This window comes from Elephas maximus, chromosome 24, assembly GCF_024166365.1.
Source record: "Elephas maximus indicus isolate mEleMax1 chromosome 24, mEleMax1 primary haplotype, whole genome shotgun sequence".
In the NCBI taxonomy this organism is placed as follows: domain Eukaryota; kingdom Metazoa; phylum Chordata; class Mammalia; order Proboscidea; family Elephantidae; genus Elephas; species Elephas maximus.
In genome coordinates this window covers 10,155,667-10,177,151 of record NC_064842.1, presented here as the reverse complement: position 1 = coordinate 10,177,151, position 21,485 = coordinate 10,155,667, and the positions used below count along the sequence as shown (strand labels likewise).

At 37.2% G+C, this 21,485-nt stretch overlaps 1 protein-coding gene across 9 annotated transcripts in view; it reads right to left on the bottom strand.

The window, feature by feature from the left end:
- The window catches only part of MARK1 (microtubule affinity regulating kinase 1), a 153,887-nt gene that overhangs the window by 49,095 nt on the left and 83,307 nt on the right, over positions 1-21,485 (bottom strand). For all 9 annotated transcript variants that reach the window (XM_049867993.1, XM_049867995.1, XM_049867987.1 and 6 more), the window contains 4 exons: positions 16,377-16,425; positions 15,171-15,236; positions 10,315-10,385; positions 5,414-5,470 (listed from right to left, as the gene is read on the bottom strand). In XM_049867993.1, coding sequence (XP_049723950.1) covers positions 5,414-5,470; positions 10,315-10,385; positions 15,171-15,236; positions 16,377-16,425 — 243 coding nt within the window. The remainder of the gene's footprint in view (positions 1-5,413; positions 5,471-10,314; positions 10,386-15,170; positions 15,237-16,376; positions 16,426-21,485) is intronic.

The window sequence follows — 21,485 nt, the reverse complement described above, 5'->3', positions numbered from 1 at the left end:
CCAAACATTTGACTAACTGACACTAAATAAGAACCGTATGTATCTGGTCCAACATACTGATCACTGGAGTCCCAGGAGAGAGAAAAGCACAGATAGAATATTCAAAGAAATGATGGCCAAAAACTCCTAATTTTATGAAAGACACGAATCTATACATCCAAGAAGCTAAATGAACTCAAAGCAGAAAAACTGAAAGAGATCCATGCCAAGACACATAATAACCAAACTCTCAAAAACCAAACATAAAAAGAAAATCTTGAAAGCAGCAAGAGAGAAACAAATCGTCATGTACAAGAGAGCCTCAATAAGATTAAACACTGACTTCTCCTCAGAAACTATGGAGGCCAGAAAGCAGTGGGATAGACATATGTAAAGTGAGTGCTGAAAGAACACAACCACCAACCAAGTAATGTATATCTGGGAAAACTGTCCTTTAAAAATAAGGGTAAAAATAGGACATTCCCAGAAAATCAAAAGGTGGGAGACTTAGTTACCACAAGACCTGCCCTACAGGTAATGCTAAAGGGAGTCCTTCAGGTTAAAAATGAAAGAACACTAGACAATAACTTGAAGTCTTATAAAGAAAATAAGATCTTCAGTAAAGGTAATTTCATCGGTAAACATAAAGGTCAGTGATACAGTATTTTTGGTTTGTAACTATACTTTTTATGGTCTACATGACTTAGAAGACAAGTGCACAAAAATAAGTATAAATCTGGTTACTGGGCACACGATGCATAAAGATGTAATCTGTGACAACAACATAAAGGTAGGAAGAGTGGTATAGGAACAGTGTTAGCATCCTATTGAGAAGATAAGTTGCTATCAATTTAAAGTCAGTTGTTATAAATATGTTAAATGTAACCCCCATGATAACAACAAAGAAAATATCTAAAACATATAAACAAAAGGAATCAAAATGGATGACTCGGAAAAAAATCAACAAAACGCAGAAGTAGGCAGTATTGGAGGAAATGTAGAACAAAAATGTTATAAGTTACACAGAGAACAGCAAAATGGCAGAAGGAAGTCCTTCCTTAGTGATAATTACTTTAAATGTATTAAACTTTCTTTAAAAAAAAAAAAACAGAGATTGGCAGAATGAAAAGGAAATATAATCCAACTATATGCTATACATAAGAGACCCACTTTAGATCCAAAGACACAAACAGGTTGAGAGTGAAACGATGGGAAAAAATATTCCATGAAAATAGGAACCAGAAGTGAGTGCGAGTGGCTATGTTAGCATTAAGAAATAGATGTTAAGCCAAAATCCGTGACAAGACTGAGAAGGACATTATGGAACGATTAAAACAGTCAATTCATCAAGAAGATATAACCATTATAAATATATATGTGCACCTAACAACAGAGCACAAAATGTATGAATGTAAACACTGACAGAATCAAATGACTTGAGTAACTTTATAAATGAACAATATCATTAATATCACATGCAAGAAAATCTTTGTTGAAGATAATTCAAAAATGGTTGAAGCAGTACATCGACAGGGAACTGCCAGAAATTCAAGCTGGATTCAGAAGAGGACGTGGAATGAGGGGTATCACTGCTGATGGCAGATGGATCTTGGCTGAAAGCAAAGAATACCAAAAAGATGTTTAAACGCACTGCCATCCACTCGATTCTGACTCACAGTGACCCCGCAGGGTTTCCAAGGCTGTAAATCTCTACACAAGCAGCCTGACACATCTTTCTCCTGAGGAGCTGCTGGTTAGGAGTTGAACACTGCACCACCAGGGTTCTGAGAAAGATGTTTACTTGACTATACAAAGGCATTCAATTGTGTGGATCACAACAAATTAAGGATAACATTGTGAAGAATGGGAATTCCAGAACACTTTTTTTGTGCTCATGTGGAACCTGTACATAGATCAAAGGCATCCTCAGAACAGAGTAAAGGAATACTAAGTGATTTAAAATCAGAAAAGGTGTGCTTTAGGGTTGTATCCTTTCACCATATACCTATTCAATCTGTATGTTTAGCAAATAATCCGAGAAGGTGGACTACATGAAGAATGGGGCATCAGGATTGGAGGAAGACTCATTAACAACCTGAATTACGCAGATGGTACAACCTTGCTTGCTGAAAGTGAAGAGGACTTGAAGCACTTACTGATGAAGATCAAAGACTACAGCCTTCATTATGAATTGCACCTCAATGTAAAGAAAATAAAAATCCTCACAAGTGGACCAATAAGCAACACCATGATAAACAGAGAAACGACTGAAGTTATCAAGGATCTCATTTTACTTAGCTCCACAATCAATGCCCATGGAAGCAGCAGTCAAGAAATCAAACAACATATTACATTGGGTAAATCTGCTGCAAAAGACCTCTTTCAAGGGTTAAAAAATAAAGATGTCACTTTGAGAACTAAGGTGCATCCAAGCCAAGCCATTGTATCTTCAATCTTGCTATGTGCATGCAAAAGCCGGGCAATTTATAAGGAAGGCCGAAGAACTGATGTCTTTGAGTTGTGGCGTTAGTGAAGAATAGTGAATCTACCGTGGACTGCCAGAAGAAGGAACAAATTTGCCTTGGAAGAGGTATAACCAGAATGCTCCTTAGAAGTGAGGATGGCGAGACTTTGGACATGCTACCAGGAGGGACCAGTCCCTGGAAAAGGACATCATGCTTGGTAAAGTAGAGGGTCAGCAAAAAAGAGGAAGACCCTCAGTGAGACGGACTGACACAGTGGCTGCAACGATGGGCTCAAACACCAGTGACTGTGAGGATGGCGCAGGACCAGGCAGCATTCTGTTCTGCTGTACAGAGGGCCAGACTTGGACTGACTTGATGGCACCAAACAACAACAACACAAACCAGGTCGGCCTAACAAATCTATAGAACACTCTAGCCAACAACAACAGAATGCACGTTCTTCCCAAGCACAAATGGATCATGCTCTAGGACAGATCATATTTTAGGTCACAGAACAAGTAAGAAATTTTAGAAGCCTGAAATCATGCCAACTATATTCTCTGACTAAAATGGAATGAAAACAGAAATAAGCAATAGAAGGAAAACTGGAAATTTCACAAACATGTGAAAATTAAACAATGTACTATTAAACAACCCATGGGTCAAAGAGAAATCCCAAAGGAAATTAGAAAATACTTTGAAATGAATGAAAATGAAAGCACAACATACCAAAACCTATGGAATGCTGCAAAGGAAATGCTCAGAGGGAAAGTTTTAGCTGTAATTGCTACTTTAAAAATGAAGAAATATTTCAAATCAATAACCTTGAGGAATTGGAAAAAGAAGAACAGACTAGGCTCAAAGCTAAAAGGAGGGAAGAAAAGATTAGAGTGGAGATAAATGAAATAGAGAACAGAAAAACAATAGGATCAACAAAACAGAAAGTTGGTTCTTTGAAAGATCAACAAAATCAACACCTTTAGCCAGACTGAAAAGGAAAGAAAGAGAAGATGCAAATAGCTAAAATAAGAAACAAAAGTGAGGACATCACTACCAATCATATAGATAAAAAAACAATTTAAAAAGAATTCTGTCTTAGTTATCTAGAGCTGTTACAACAAAAATACCACAAGCGGGTGGCTTTAACAAACTTATTTTCTCACAGTTAGGTGGCTGGAAGTGGGAATTAGGGTGCCTGCCCTAAGGGAAGGCTTTCTCTCCCCATTAGCTCTATAGGAAGGTCCTTATCTCTTTTCAGCTTCTGTTCCTTAGAGATCTTCATGAGACTTGGCATCTATCTCCCTCCATCTCTGCTTGCTTCTTTGTGCCTATCTGCTCCTTGTATATCTCAAAGGTGACTGACTTAAGACCCAGACTACACTGCTATGTCCTCATTAACATAAACAAAACTCAATCTCAAGTGGGATTATAATTATAGGTACAAGGGTTAGGATTCACAACACATATCTTTGGGGGACACAATTCAATCCACAACAAACACTATGAACAACTGTACACAAACAAATTAGATAACCTAGATGAAACGGGAAAATTTATAGAAATACACAAAGTACATAACTCTACTCAAAGGAGTAACAGAAAATGCCAACAGGCCAAGTAAAAGTGAAAAGACTGAATCAGTAATCAAAACCCTTTCAACAAGGAAAAATCTAGGACCAGATGGCTTCACTGGTGAATTCTACCAAACATTTAAAGAAGAACTAACACAACCCTCAAACTCTTCTAAAAAAAGAAGAGGGAACACTTCTAACTTATTCTATGAGGCCAACATGACCCTGGTACCAAGGCCAGATAAAGACACCACAAGGTAACAAAACTGTAGGCCAATATAGATGCAAAAATCCTCAACAAATACTAGCAAACCAAATCCAGCAGCATATTAAATAGATTATATACCATGACAAAGTGGGTGGCTCTACATAAGAAAATCAATCAATGTAATACATCACATCAACAGAACAAAGGCCAAGAACCACATGATCATCTCAATTGGCACAGAAGAGAAATCTGACAAAATCCAACACCTTTTCATGATAAAAATGCTTAGTGAACTAGGAATAGAAGGGAAATTCCTCAATATGATAAAGGGTATTTATGAAAAACACAAACTAACATCATACTCAATGGTAAAAAACTGAAATCTTGCCCTCTAAGATCAGGAACAAGACCAAGACACCCACTTTCACCACTACTACTCATCACTGTACTGGACGTCCCAATCAGAGCAATTCTGCAAGAAAAAGAAAGAAAAGGCATCCAAGTGGGAAAGGAAGAAGTAAAACTATTTCTATTCCCAGAAGACATAATCCTATTGCAGAAAATCCCAGGAATCTATAAGAAACTTACAAGAGCTAATGAATTCTGTAAAGTTGCAGGATACAAGAGGAACACTAAAAAATCACTTGTGCTTTTATATACCAGCAACGAGTAATTCAAAAAGGAAATTAAGAAAAGAATCCCATTTACAACAGCATCTAAAGGAATAAAATACTTACGAATAAATTTAACCAGAGGTGAAAGACGTGTAAACTGAACACTATAAAACACTGCTGAAAGAAATTAACCCAGAATACCTTAATAAACGAAGGAGCCCTGGTGGTGCAGTGGTTAAGAGCTACAGCTGCTAACCAAAAAGTCAGTGGTTCGAATCCACCAGCTGCTCCTTGGAAACGCTATGGGGCAGTTCTACTCTGTCCTATAGAATCGCTGTGAGTCGGAATCAACTCAGTGGCAATGGGGTTTTGGGTGGTTATACAACACGGTGAATATAATTAGTGTCACTAAATCGTACACTGAAAATGATTAAGATGGCCTTTTTTATATTTATGTTTTACCAAAATAAAATTATTAACAACTAATTACCTTGTACTGTACCTGATACACTTAAGCAACCAAAAGGGACAGCATCTGTTAGTAAGAATGCTTTTGGAACAAAACCAGCTGCTTACCTTAAGATCCCGGTGAACAATGTACTTCTGATGACAATACTGTACAGCAGATACAATCTGAAATAAATTTGGATAAAAATTCAAATTGATTTTATGTTATAAGCATCCAATTTTTCCTCAACATGATCTCCAATTAGATAGTTAACAAATTGTAAGGTGATAATTTCTCTATTCCTTTAATTCAGAAAACTATACCTATAACAGGTAAAGTGAATAAAAACTTGCGCTCTTCAATGCAGAAAATGTAGAAAAGTAATATTCTCTTGCAAAAAGAGGCTAAACTATGTCCTTGTCAGAGTTTGTGTGGACTTTTTACGTGTTGCTATTGTATTTCTCTGCTTACATGATCAAATGGTATAATCTGTAGCTTTAGTCAAATGATTTAGTCCAGGGTTAGAATAAAAGCTTTGGTACCCATGAATCAGTATTTCAAGATAGCTGGCTTGAGTTCTAAAATTAAAACTCTATTCTAGGAATTACATCCGCCAAGTTCAAAGCATGCTGCTTTGGTGAAGCCAATTTACACAGAACTTCTCAACATCCTGTATCTGCTCACACTAAACAGACAAAAGAGAAGAATTTTTTTGAGCCTTAAAAAGAAAAGAGGGACTAATGAAATTTAATCTGACACCTGCTTGGGCAAAGTATTTCACTTCTATTAAGTAGATTTTGTATGTGGCCACATTTTCTAACCATTACCTAGGGCTCTTTGGAGACATGGGCCAAAGGGGGAGGGAACTAGCTAATTTAAGGGCCAGAAATACAAATGAGAAATAGACATAAGCAAATCTCTAATAGTTATGTTCTTAACAATGAGGAGTCATTCTGTACATTTAAATTGTGACAGCAATCAATTAAGAGTTATTTTGTGCATATAATATCCGATATATAGGAGGCCAGCCCTTTTAATGCACAGCAGAACGTTCAGTTCTGTGGATTCAGTTAAACATAAACACAGTTTAAATGCTGAATGTTGGTTAGGCATTTACAAGTGGAAACAGAAATGAGATTTTTTTAAAGTCTAGGGGTGATGTAAAAGTATGACCATGTAACAGGAATATGGATTAAAAAGAAAAGAACTTCAAAGTGGTAAAAGTAAAACTGGTATTTCGGTATTATAAAATTATTCAAACGTGTATCAAAAATGGTTCAAAGACAGGAGACATGAATTCAAAACAAAATCATCGCACAATGAGTAATACGTAATTTAATTAAATATTCATTTCAACTTGCTAAGTGCAAGAAAATGTGCTCGTTGTGGGGGAATACGAAGATAAACACTATATGGACTTTGCCCGCAAGGAGCTACAATCTAATTAGGAAGAGAAAACACGACTGTAGTGAACTATAAAACAAGCAGAATGACAGAGGCAGAGGTACACCGTAGTAAGGAATCATAAAAAATAAAGAATAATTTCACTTGGAAATGTTTCCTGGAGTAGGAGCTATTTCATCTGAACTATCCTTGAAGGACACCAAAAAAACCAAACCCACTGAATCCGACTCATAGTGACCCTACAGGACAGAATACAACTGCCCATAGGGTTTCCAAGGCTGTAAATCTGTATGGAAGCAGACTGCCACATCTTTCTCTCATGGAGCGACTGGTGGGTTTGAACTGCTGACCTTTTGGCTAGTGGCCAAGTGCTTAAACACTGTGCCACCAGGGCTCCTTCCCTTGATGGATAGTAATCTTTTAAAACGTGAAAATTTGGGGCTAGGAGGTGAGGGTAAGGTGGTGAAATGCATTAACAATGACGGAACACAGTATATTCGAGGAACAGTGGCAATGTAGGTGGGAAAATGATGGTAGGGGAGTTAAACCTCAATAAAGAGATTGGTGAAAGACAAACCAAGCAGGTACTGCCGAACCACTAAACATTTTTAGCCAGGTGATTGCGAACGATTATGATCAATGTGAAGCGTGAGTCTCCAACATACAGCTGAAGCTAATGAATATCTGTAGTACTGGTTTTCTTGAACTAAGTGTTTCGAAATTCTAAAATACAATTTTGGTTAAACACATTAAAATATGCTCGTTAGCCAAGCGTTACATAAATTTTTATGTATATATTAATATATTTTACTAAGCAAACAATAAAAAAGTTGCCGTCGAGTCCATTTTGACTCATAGGGACCCTACAGGACAGAGCAGAACTGCCCCACAGCGTTTCCAAGGAGCGGCTGGTGGATTTGTAGCAGGTGCAGGTCTTAACCACTGTACCACTGGGGCTCCAACACGGGTTATGTTCACATTACAAGGGTATCTTTGTATCATGGATGGCAGAAATTTGCTGGTTATGATAGTACCTTTTACAAGTCACTTGCCTGGAGTGACACAGTGAAGGTATATGATCACCAGAGGTCATCATCTTACATCAGACAGAATGTCCTCTAGGAGACCAGTTCTACAGGTACTTCTGCAATCACCAATGTCCTCAGCCAAAGCTTTAAGACCGGAAAGGCGGTTCAAGAGAACCCTCTGTATTCAGCACGCATTCTCTTCAAACTCCGTGACCTCTGAGCTAGTGGCCAAAAGCGGTGGTTTACACTACTCCTCCACTTGCCTAGCAGTGCACAATTTTCTGCCACGAAAGAGAAGTTCTGGCATATTTTGCTTCTCACCCACTGCAGGAATCCCCATTCACAAGCCCAAATGTTACTGCGTCATTGTATGGCCAGACGCTCCCGGCTCTAAACATTCTGTACCTCCGTAAATGGGAATTGGGAACATTCTCTAATCTGTTACAGATTTTGAAAAGTGATTTACCACCAGCCCTGCAGTGAACTGAAGACCACAAGGTCACTGTTTTGCTGTAAGGTGCAGCTGTTGGGGCTACTCTGTAATTCCTTAGAAATCCTCATGTTTTAAACAGTAGCCCTGACACTGGAAGAATGAATCGATACTATGATTTTCTTGTAGGCCCTCAAATCATACGAATACAGAGACAGTGTACACGGGAGGCTATTAAAGAGGTCATAAACTGTCCCGGAGTTTTTGGCACATCTAACAGGGGGGTCAAGGACAGATATATGTACATCCTTGCTAGTATAATACATTCTTTCACTATGAAAATAAAAATTTCATCAAGCACAAAATAAAAGAAAATGTGCATTTATTCTTTATGAGTTTTAGTTAAATTCATAAAGGATAATAGAGCTCCCTAAACATAAATTTAATAACAAATATAGCTTTTAATTAGACAGCTATAGAATATGGCAAGTTCTTTAAAATAGGAATTTTCAACTTCTCTAATTCCATAGCACACAGCACACTTTTCTACACATGTATTTTTTTAATAAATACAACAAGCTAATTAAAAAGAACAAAAAGACAAAAACAAAGGTAAGTAGCAACAGTATTTAATATAAAAGTATCATCCCAACAGGAAAATGTCAACTGGAGTTTTCTTGCTGGCCTACTAGTAAAACTACTGTGACTGACTGATATTTAAAGGACAGTAATATTCAGAATGCTGACTGCAGTACTTTACTCAAGCTTGGGTCCCCATCCCAGGACAGGAAAGGACTGAGCAGTGTGTAGCTGAACATGATTTAGTTTTTCAATGTTGCTTCCTTCTTACCAGTTGTCTTTAGATTCATCTATTTTAAGATGAATGCTTCCAGGGCTCTGTCCTTTATAAGAGGACTATGTGTGTCTTTGGTATATAGCAATTCCCAAGCTGTGTTCCTAAAAGTAATAATTCTGTGAGATATAATAGAGGTTTTAAAAACAAACTTACTCCATGGTCAAATAATTTGGGAAAGCTATGTTTGGTTTTGGAGTTCTGGTGGCACAGCAGTTAAGAGCTACAGCTGTTAACCAAAAGTTCAGCTGTTCAAATCTACTAAGTGCTCCTTGGAAACCCTACAGGGCCACTCTACTCTGTCCTATACAGTTGCTATAAGCCAGAATCGACTCGACGGCAATGGGTTATATCTGGTTTTACGTCAAAAAAAAGAAAAAAAAATTTTTTGGAAACAGGTTTTTCCCTCCTCTCCCCCCTTCAGGACTTTCCAAGATTTTTAAAATATGGTAAGTTACATGTAAATTCTTAGAGGAGGATCTTATATCATTATTTGTTATTTCTCAAACTTTTTGATTACAGGGTCCCTTAATTGTGGAGTTCATACTTAGAGATGATGTACTGAGCCATTTTTAAATGCAAGATTTTAAATTTGCTGAGGTGAAGTTTTGGGTACAGTTAAACTTGCTGCTGAAACTTTATTTCAGTAAATTTTATGAACAATTTACTAATTTGTCATTTTTATAGTGATGTGCAAAATGTTTATTTTAATCACTTCATTCCTAAAAAAAAAAAATTCTAGATGAATTTAACTTACTTTTTCTTATTTTATAATTTGTTACCAAGTCTTGTTCACGTTGAACTGGAAATGTAAACGTCTTACCGTATTTGCCTGCTACATCTGCAAGGTTCCATGCTTACTTGGCTAAATAAAATTGATCACATCCTTTAAATCTACAAATATGAGTCCTAATATCAACACATCTTAAATTATAAAACAAAATGATACACAGCCTCTTTGAGTGGTACACACATATGCTGTATACATAAAGCTAAACACACTTGATAAAAACTTCTTTCTGTCCTATCTCAATCTAATGGGTATTTCCAAGATACTCAAAGAACTAATAAGGTGAGTCCCACTTGTAAACATGTCACTATTTAAGACCATCTAAAAATAACCATCTGCAACTATTTTAAACTTAAGGAAGAACAGATTTCTTTTTCAGGAGTTTTCCATTCTTAAAAAGTGTTTAAGAAAGCAGGAATTTTTCTTTTTAAAATACCATCTACTCTGAATTCCCGTCTGTGATACTGTCAATTGTTTATCAGTAAAAACACCATAAAAACAAAGGGGAAAACTACTTTCCATACCTGCCTGAATTTTGCACGGGCCTCTTTTTCTTTCATTCTTCCGTGGGCAACTAAGTAATCAAATACTTCACCTGAATCGGAAAGGTAAAGCAGGTAGTAAAATATACATAGATTTTCAATTTACAATACACGCAATTTCAAGTTTTTGCTTTGTTTTTTAAAAAAACTTTTGGCCCACCATTCTCTGCTAGGTCTATGTAAGTCACAAATTAATACACTGAGTAGAAAAAAGGAAAAAAAATACATACAGAATTGAGTATCTACAGCAGCTTCTGTCTTAGCAAAACTCCTTAAAAAAAAGTCATAAAAACATAACCAAGAAAACTTCCTTTCTGCTTTCAAGAATTACATAAAAACACAGTCAACTCTTTATTATCCATTCTAATAAAGGGCCAACATGGGCAATCAAAAATTACATGTGGCTCTGTATTTGGGGCCTACATTTCGAACAAAGTAATGAAGCCATATTATGTACGATCTCTCTCTTGAATTCTACCATCATATAGTGTTAGTTAAATTCCATCTCACTGCTTCCAGCCACATTGGTTTCTTTCTTTTCCTTCCTAGACGGTGATTATGCTTATTCTCACTCTAACTCATTTCACATACTTTGGTACTTAACTATAAATTATACAGGATTACATCATTCCTGTGTGTGCCTCCTATTACTTCAGATGAGCCATACATTCCTTAAACACTATCATGACAGACATACTTAATTTGCTCCCTCATGCCCACGACAGAACACAAAGTGGATAAACAATAAATATTTGTTGAAACAATTTAAAAATAACCTGAAATGGAGACATTTTCTATTGGATCCACTATGTGTTTTCTGCAAAAGCCTATAAGTTGTTGTTGTGTTTTTCTTTTTTTCATTTTTCTCTAGTCAATAATATTGAAAAAGCAAATTACATTTAGATATAAAATTAAAATATTAACTCTAGTGCCAGAAGAGTTAAAAAAAATTATGTCCTTATAATTACAGCTTGCAATATATATGGAAATACATGATTATTAAGAACTCACAAAATGGCTTAAAGGGCACTCATGAAGTACAGCGGAGTGGTTAAAAACTCAGGGTTTAGAATCAGAAAAGTTGAGGTCTGAAACCTGGGTTAGCCGCCAAGCAGCTGCTGGGTGGCGACGTTAGGAAAACTCCTCAACTTCATTAAGACCAAGTTTCTACCTCTGCCTGCTACCTCACACGGCTGTTTTGAGGATTAAATGAAATAATGCATGTGTTGGCATACGGTAAACACTCAATAAATGACACATATGGATATGTTACATATACACATATGCAATATCAATCCTCGGATTAAGTAAAACATTCAAAATCAAATGTGAGGTGGATGTGTATCGGATGAAGCTAATATGCCTCCAGTGTTAGCTTGTTACATCGAGCAGAGTTAGGTGATGAAATGGGGCGATGACAACAGAGGGGTGGACGGAATGCTCCAGTCCACCTGCCACAGTAGCTAATCACAGTTTGCTCCTGGACATGTGAGTTGAGGCTGGGAAACACTTATCAAAGGTTCGAAAATTTGGATCTGCTCTTAAGTTCTGCCTGGGAAGGGACTTTGTCTTTGATCACCGTGGTGTTCTTAGCATCCGGAATGTTAACTAGTACACGGTAAGCATGTAATAAATCTTGTTTACGTGAATGAAGGAAGGGATGAAGACACCATTCCAGAGTAGCCCTGACATCTACTTAAAAATTTTTTTTTTACTGTACTTTAGATGAAGGTTTACAGAGCAAACAAGTTTCTCATTAAACAATACACATATTGTTTTGTGACACTGGATGCCACCTGCACAATGTGTCAACACTCTCTCCTTCTTGACCTTAGGCTCCTATTACCAGCTTTCCTGTCCCCTCCTGCCTTCTTGTCCTTGCCCCTGGGCTGGGGTGCCCCTTTAGTCTCATTTTGTTTTATGGGCCTGTCTAATCTTTGGCTGAAGGGTGAGCCTCAGGAGTGACTTCATTACTCAGCTATAAGGGTGTCTGGGGGCCATGCTCTCAGGGTTTCTCCGGTCTCTGTCAGACCAGTAAGTCTGGTCTCCCTAACACCTTCCTTTAATGGGCTCCTCTGGACTAAAGACGGTGCAAAGCCATAAAGAAACTGCCTACTCTCATGATCACTGTACCTTCCACCTCATTAGTGAACCAAAATCAATTGATCTATTCCTGGCAAAGAGGCAGTCTGTCTCATTAGACTTTTGTGTGCATGTCAGGTTCAATCTTAAAACGTCTTGAAATTCTGGAGGAAAAATACTGTTTTTATTTTCCAGAGTCGCCTTGCCATTATTTAGAGATTAAAAAGGCAAGAAAATGCTTCTACATTTCTTGCCACTGAACCATTCTGCTTTTCTTACAAGATCACTGACTGGCAAGCCCCAATGCTAAAGAAAATTTATCACCAGGAATCAGAACCGAATGAGGGACCAGCTGGTTTGGACTGAATCCAGTACCATCTCTCCACACTACTCCACACGGCCCCTCCTAACTATGCTGCCGAAGGAGCACAGTGATAACCCCGTGCTCTGTGTTATTCTAGCCATTGTTCCCCTTTAGTAGCACCAATGGAGAGTTGACTGTACTTATCATTAATCATTAAAACAGTACGCCAAAAAACAAAACCAAACTCATTCCCAATGACTTGATTCCAATGCATTGTGACCCTATAGGACAGAGTACAATTGCCCCATAGAGTTTCCAAGGAGCACCTGGTGGAATCAAACTGCTGACCTTTTGGTTAGCAGCTGTAGCTCTTAACCACTACACCACCAGGGTTTCCCTTTAAAATAGTATACATATTAACACAGCCTTGTGGACCTTTATAAAAACAGAAAAGAGTCCACAAATTTTTGTTGTTGTTGTTGTGTGCTGTTAAGTTGATTCCAACTCATAGTGGCCCTATCAGGACAGAGTAGTACTCTTCCATAGGGTTTCCTAGGCTGTAATCTTACAGGAGAGCCCTGATGGAGCAGTGGTTAAGCGCCTGGCTGCTAACCAAAAGGTCTGCAGTTCAAATCCAACAGCCGCTCCTGGGAAACCCTACGGGGTAGTTCTGCCCTGTCCTACAGGATCGATATCAACTCGACAGCAACAGATTTTTCTGGATTTTTAATCTTTACAGGATATCTCCAGGTCTTTTCTCCCTTACAGCGGCTAGTAGGTACAAACCTCTGACCTTTGGGTTAGCAGCTAAGCACGTGACTCTTGTGCCATTTAGGGCACAAATTTTTAGCAGTCTGTAACTTCTCATGTAAAAAAAAAAATTCATTGCCAACTCACAGTGACCCTATAGGACAGAGGAGAACTGCGTCACAGGGTTTCCAAGGAGCAACTGGTGGATTAGAACTGCTGATCTTTTAGTTAGCCGCAGAGTTCTTAACCACTGCACCACCAGGGCTCCTCTGGTATCAAGGCATATCTAAGCCCCATTTCCCTAAACTTTAGATCATGGGAAAAGGAAAAAAGGAGTTTAATAGAACTAAAAATAATACTGGGGTTCCCAACGCTGTAGATTGTTATAGAAATCTAATTAAAGGGTAGCAAGAAAATAGAAAATGGTTCATTATGTGGCAATTGTAGATTTATTAAATTAAAAATACAATATGTATTTTTAAAATCCTGTAATAATAAACATTCCTGACATAGGTCGTCAGGTTAAACAATGTCAAAAAACCTACACTGAAATATTTTCAAGATGAAAAAGCCTTGCAAGAAACACATCCACTCAATCCCTCAATCTGCACAGGCAACTAAAGCAATTAAAACAGACAATGTTTGTAATAAAAAATTTTAGAAATCTATATATAAAAATACATAGTTCAGATGCTTAGAATAAATCCTCTTTAGTTGATATAAAAACTGAAGTATTATAAAAATCTATAACCTTTATTAGCTAAAAGAGCTCAATACTCAGTTTCCCTATCGACTAGCACATCACTGAATATCAACTAGTCAGTCAACAAGAGCAGTTTACATAATTTCAGTTCTCCTCCCTCTTCAGCAATTGTTTCAATTCTCCGAGCCTTTAATACCTCCCTTCAAGTACTGTTTTTTACTTAGTAAATGGTTTAACTCTATATAAATCTTAAAACCAGTTTCTGAGAAAGTTAAGTCCTATGCCTAAGAGAACGGCAATTTTGAGCCAATATCTCTCATTCGACAGAAGGTGAAGGACAAGAAAGTGATTTCCCATTACACACCAATGTTTCAAAACCATTCTATTTTTTGACACTACAGTTGTCAAAATTTACATTATATTCTATGACAAATGGCATCTTGCTATCTTCCTGTCAACTTAGTCTTCTACCTTATAAAATCATGCAGATCAAAACTTATTTAAATTGCACCTTATGGATTATCTTGAAAATTTATGTTTATTGAGTATCTGTCATACGTGAACCAGCAGTGAAATAAGCATCTGACCTAGGACTTGCTTTTACTATAAACTTTACTAAACACCATCTGTGTTGGAGATTTTACTTCTTATAACCAGAAGCTTGTAATTATAACAGCATTATGATAAATTACTATAATATAATCATACATAGACAAGAGAACCAAAACATTCATAGATGACAATGAAAAGTCAGAGTTTTGGAAGATGTCCTTAAGTAATTTTAAGTAAGTTCAAAATTCAATAATTAAATATAAGTATTGAAAGCAAACATTGAATTTTCCTTAAGATATACTTCAAAGGCACTTTAATAAAACTATAGATCTATTAACAGTAACAAGAACATCAATGTTACAACGAACCATTAAAAAAAAAAACTTTAGGCACTGATAATTATACACGGCTCATCAAAGATAACTTTTCAATCCCCCTCATCCTTACCCCCACTGGCGTATTCCATGACTAAATAGAGGGTCTTCTCTGTTTCAATAACTTCAAATAATTTTACTGAAAAAAGAAATTAGAGATATAACTCTATAACTGTTAGCATAGTCTGAATGTGCTTTAAGAAAATTTAAAGTAACACTAAACCAACAGAAAATTTTAGAGGATTTAAAAAAATTATTAACTACAGTTTTAAATTTAAAAAATTTCCCAAGGGTTATTAGTCCTATGGGAAAAAAGAAAAAAAAAAAAAAAAACTACTGACCACTAAGTGATTTGGAAACAACTGCTGATTCAAAAGAGAGTTATATTTCTGGGATGAAAAAAAAATTGCTTTTTTCTAATTAAAATAAGGCAGTGCAAAGGAAATTCTTAAAATCAGAATAATAATAAAAAAGTTTAAAGCTTACAAGAAACTATGTAATTTAATGTTAAATAGTCTTTGGTACAGGAAGAAAAAGATTTTAAAAGTTTTCATATTTATGTGATGGTAGTTTTTTTAATAAAAGTGTATGGTTAAAAAATACTAAATTATCAGAATTATACAGCTGAAAATATTCACAAATAGTCACAATAATACCTTTGATAAAGACAGGATTTTTAAATGTGCAAAAAAAAAAAACTGTTCAAAAATAAACAGATTAAAAGAATTGTTTTTCAACTATTACAATCAAATGATTTCATATAATAAATAACATACCTGATCAATAAATTTATTTGTACAGATAGGGAAAAATTCTGAACTTCCAGAAATAAATTTACTAAAATTGAAATAAACTTTTAACTTTTAAAAAAATGCAAGTTAGTTTTTTGCCTATAAACTATGATCAATCCAAATGAACATTATCAAATTATATGAAATTCATTTTTTATAAATACCTAAATGGTATGCACTATTTAGAGAGATTTAGTAAGGAGACAAAAAATAAAACAAAACCACATTTTTATGTATTAACTTTAATTCCAAGTCATGTGTCTAACTTTAGTGGAGAGCAGAAGACAGAAAGATGGTAGAAAACAGCAATTTATAACCTTCAGTTAGCTTTATTACTTATATTTACCCAAAGTATCACTTTTTTAGTCTATCACTCAGATTATCACTTTTATTCTATTTATACAAAACATCCTTAAAGTCGTATTTTTTCAAACACCCTCAAATGAAAGAAAATACATTATTATCAATTGTATACATAAATTTCTTACCTATATTAGGATGATTCAGTATCTTCATGATTCGTACTTCTCGAAACAACTGTTAAAGAAAACAGGTAGACACGCTTCTGTTAAAAAAGAACACTCAAGCAGAGAGCCAATCAAAACATCCATCTGAAGAAATTCATCTGCTTACAAGACACTACAGGACGCTTGTAATGAACTGAGAAACCAGAGATTTCTTTCTGCTTCTCAGTTCCAACTCTACACAAGCTATGTAACCAGACGGAAATGCTAACTCTGCTGAGATGTAGTTTCCAAGAGAATTTTAACTACATGAAATTAGTCTCCTTACAGTTCTAGAATCCTACGGTTCCATGTGTGACTGAATATGTTACACACAATAAAACTTACATTTCATTCAACTACTCATCGTTCCCAGGAATAAAAGAAATATAATGTGGAAGCAAAACTGAATGGTCTTACACATGATCTTTACCCAAAAACAACCTTCCTTGGGTGTCCGTCTCTTCAAGTTATCTCTACTGGTCAGTCAGGCATTTCATGAAAGATTAAAAGACACAAACCTATACTTAAATTAAAAATTGACAAGACAGCAAGCTAATTTCGATACCATTTTTAGGGAGGCATACACAACAATATTAAAGAATGATAAAAATATCTACCACTTTACATAAAACCAATACAAAATGACAAATCACTGGAAATGTGAATGTTAGTACTTCTCTCTTATCTTACTTCATGATAAATATAAGGCCAATTTTTCAAAAGCATGATTGGGCATTTTTTCCCTTTATGTTGTTGTTAGGTGCTGTCGAGTCAGTTCAGACTCATAGCAACCCTATGTACAATAGAATGAAACACTGCCTGGTCCTGCGACATCCTTACAATCATTGCTATTTTTGAGCCCATTGTTGTAGCCACTCTGTCAATCCATCTCGTTGAGGGTCTTCCTATTTTTTGCTGACCCTCTACTTTACCAGGCATGTTATCCTTCTCCAGCGACTGGTCCCTCCTGATGACATGTCCAAAGTACGTGAGACAAGCTCTCACCATCGTTGCTTATAAGGAGCATTCCTTCTGGCTGTACTTCTTCCAGAACAGATTTGTTCATTCTTCTGGCAGGCCACAGTATATTCAATATTCTTCGCCAACACATCATTCAAAGGCATCAATTCTTCTTCTGTCTTCCTTATTCATTGTCCAACTTTCATATGCATAGGAGGCAGGTGAAAATACCATGGCTTGAATCAGCCACACCTTAGTCCTCAGAGTGACATATTTGCTTATTAACACTTTAAAGGGGTCTTTTGCAGCAGATTTGCCCAATGCAACACGTTGTTCAATTTCTTGACTGCTGCTTCCATGCGCATTGATTACGTTACCTTATATTTTATTACTGAACAACAACCAGTCGAGTATCTGGCCAAACCACTGAGAATCATAGCCTAGCTTAGTTGCCCCATCAATTAACCATCATACTCCCTAAATTTCTATATCAGATTCATCACCAAGATCTGTTGATTCTACCTCCAAAGTATATCTCAAATCTATCAACTTCTATCCAACCACACTGCTACTACTGTCTTAGTGGATTCTTTCTGCAATCTCCAATCTGTCTTCCCACCTTGCAATCCATTAACCACACAGCATTCTACTGCATAAAACTACTGATGGGTTCCCAATGTTCTTGGAACAAAATCCAGTCTCTGACAGGAGCCTCTAGCCCCTGGCAATCAGGGTTCCGTTTACTTCTCTAGCCCAATCTCATGACATTCTTTCTCCCAGACTGACTGTACTCAAACCATCAACATTTTTCTGTTTTTTGGGTCACTATGAGACGGAATCGACTCGACGGCACTGGGTTCAGTTTTTGGTTTTGGAAGATCGACGAAATCGACTCGACGGCACTGGGTTTGTTTTTTTTGGTTTTGGAAGATCCTTCCCTAGGATTTTACCAACTTTTGCAGTCTTAAATTGATCAAACATGCAATCAAGATGCACTGATAACTACTGGTAATGGGAATGCAAAAGTTGAAAACAGAGAAGAAGAAGATCAGTAGTTGGAAAATATGGTCTTGGTAACAGAAATGATGCCGGAGGCTGCATTATTGAATTTTGTAAGACGAGTGGCTTCTTATTGCAAATATCTTTTTTCAACAATATAAATGGCGGCTATACACATGGACCTTGCCGGATGGAATACAGAATCAAATAGACTACATCTGTGAACGCAGATTATAGAAAAGCTCAGTATCATCAGTCAGAACAAGGCCAGGGGCCGACTGTGGTACAGACCATTAATTGCTCATATTCAAGTTCAAGCTGAAGCTGAAGAAAATTAGAACAAGTCCACGACAGCCAAAGTACACCCTTGAGCATATTTCATCTGAATTTAAAGACAAAATTTTACACATTGAACACTAATGACCACAGACCAGACAAGTTGTGGAATGACATCAAGGATGTCATACATGAAGAAAGTCAGAGGTCACTAAAAAGACAGGAAAGAGAGAAAAGACCTAAATGGATGCCAGAAGAGACCCTAAAGCTTGCTCTTGAAGGTCAAATAGCTAAAGTGAAAGGAACAAATGATGAAGTAAAAGAGCTGAACATAAGGTTTCAAAGGGCGGCTTGAGAAGACAAAGTATTATAATGACATGAGCAAAGACTGGAATTAGAAAAGGGAAGAATATGCTCACCATTTCTCAAGCTGAAAGAACCTAAGAAAAAATTCAAGCCATGGGTTGCAACACTGAAGAATTCTACAGGGAAAATACTGAATGATGCAGGAAGCATCAAAAGAAAATGGAAGGAAAACGGAGTCACCGTACCAAAAAGAATTGGTCGATGTTCAATCATTTCAGGAGGTAGTATATGACCAAGAGCCAATGCTACTGAAGGAAGAAGTCCAAGCTACACTGGAGGCATTGGCGAAAAACAAGGCCCCAGGATGTTGAGATGTTTCAACAAGTGGATACAGCTGGAAGTGCTTACTCCTCTACACCAAGAAATATGGAAGACAGCTACCTGGCCAATTGACTGGAAGAGATCTGTATTTATGCCATTTCCCAAGAAAGCTGATCCAACCAAATGCGAAAATTATCAAACAATATCATTAACATCACATGCAAGCAAAATTTTGCTGAAATCATTCAAAAGCAGCTGCAGCAGTATACTGACAGGGAACTGCCAGAAATTCAGGCCAGATTCAGAAGAGGATGTGGAACCAGGGATATTACTGCTGATGTCAGATGGATCCTGGCTGAAAGCAGAGAATATCAGAAAGATGTTTACCTGTGTTTTATTGACTACGCAATGGCATTCAACTGTGTGGATCATACCAAATTATGGATAACATTGCAAAGAATGGGAATTCCAGAACACTTAATTGTGCTCATGAGGAACCTGCACATAGATCAAGGGGCAGTTGTTGGGACAGAACAAGGGCATACTGAGTGGTTTAAAGTGTCAGGAAAGGTGTGTGTCAGGGCTGTATCCTTTCACCATACCTATTCCATCTGTATGCTAAGTAAACAATCCGAGAAGCTGGACTATACGAAGAACTCAGGATCAGGATCTGAGGAAGACTAATTAACCTGCATTATACAGATGACACAACCTTGCTTGTTAAAAGTGAAGGGGACCTGAAGCACTTACTGATGAAGATCAAAGACTACCGCCTTCAGTACGGATTACACCTTAACATAAGCAAAAATCCTCACAACTGGACAATAAGCAACATCATGATAAACAGAGAAAAGACTGAAGTTGTCAAGGATCTCATGTTACTTGGATCCACAATCAACACCCATGGAAGCAGCAGTCAAGAAATCACACGATGGGCTGCAACCGGCAAATCTGCTGCAAAGGGTCTCTTTCACGTGTTACAAAGTAAAGATGTCACTTTGAGGACTAAGGTGTGACTGACCCAATTCATGGTGTGTTCAGTCGCCTCATACGCACGTGAAAGCTGGACGATGAATAAGGAAGACTGAAGCAGAACTGACACCTTTGAGTTGTGGTATTGGTGAAGAATATTGAATACACCATGGACTGCCAAAAGAAGGAACAAATCTTGTCTTGAAGAAGCACGACCAGAATGCTCCTTAGAAGCAAGGATGGAGAGACTTTATCTCTCATACTTTAGATTTGTTATCAGGAGGGACCAGTCCCTGGAGAAGGACATCATGCTTAGTAAAGTGGAGGGTCAGTGAAAAATAGGAAGACCCTCAACAAGATGGACTGACACAGTGGCTGCAACAGTGGGCTCAAGCACAGCAACGATTGTGAGGACGGCACAGGACCGGGCAGTGTTGCTCGTTCTGTTGTACACAGGGTCGCTACGAGTCAGAATCACCTTGATGGCACCTAACAACAACAACAACAAGATCCTTCCCTACTCAGGACCTTTACATCAGCTGTCCCTCTTTGTCTGTAATGAGTGCTCTTCTCCCCACTTTTTCTTAGAATTATGAAACAGTTCAGATTTGTTCAAAAGCACAGAAATCATTATAGCACCTCTGTATCTTACCACCAAAATTAAACAACTGATGTTAATATTCAGCCACATTTACACTAGGTTTTTTTATTTATAAGAAAAAATACAAATTTTTAAATCAGTAATTTTATTTTACAGAGTTTTTATTTTAATAAAGTACTGCTAAAAAATAAATCATTACTTACCGTCACAGTAAGGGCTCACCCCATCTTTCTTTTTCCCTTTCTACCCTACAGATAACCATTAGCTTAAGGTTGGTAGCTCGGCTACTAACCAAAAGGTTGGAGGTTCAAGTCCACCCAGAGGTACTTTGAAAAAAATGCCCGCTGACCTACTGCTGAAAAATCAGCCATTGGAAACCCTGCAATGCACAGTGCTGCTCTGACACATGTGGGGTCACCAGGGGTTGAATTAGGTTGATGGCAGCTGGTGAAAACAACAACAAAAACATGGCTACCCTTTTCGAAAAGCAGCTATTGGCTTGCTACTGGGCTCTTATCAAAACTGCACACCTGGCCCATGGATGGACCGCTGCATTCATTATTCAAACTGCCTTACTGAAGTATGTGAACCAGGAGGAGGAGATGGAAGTAGCATCAGCAGTCTTTCTGAGCCAGTTTTTTTAGGAGGCCATTCCA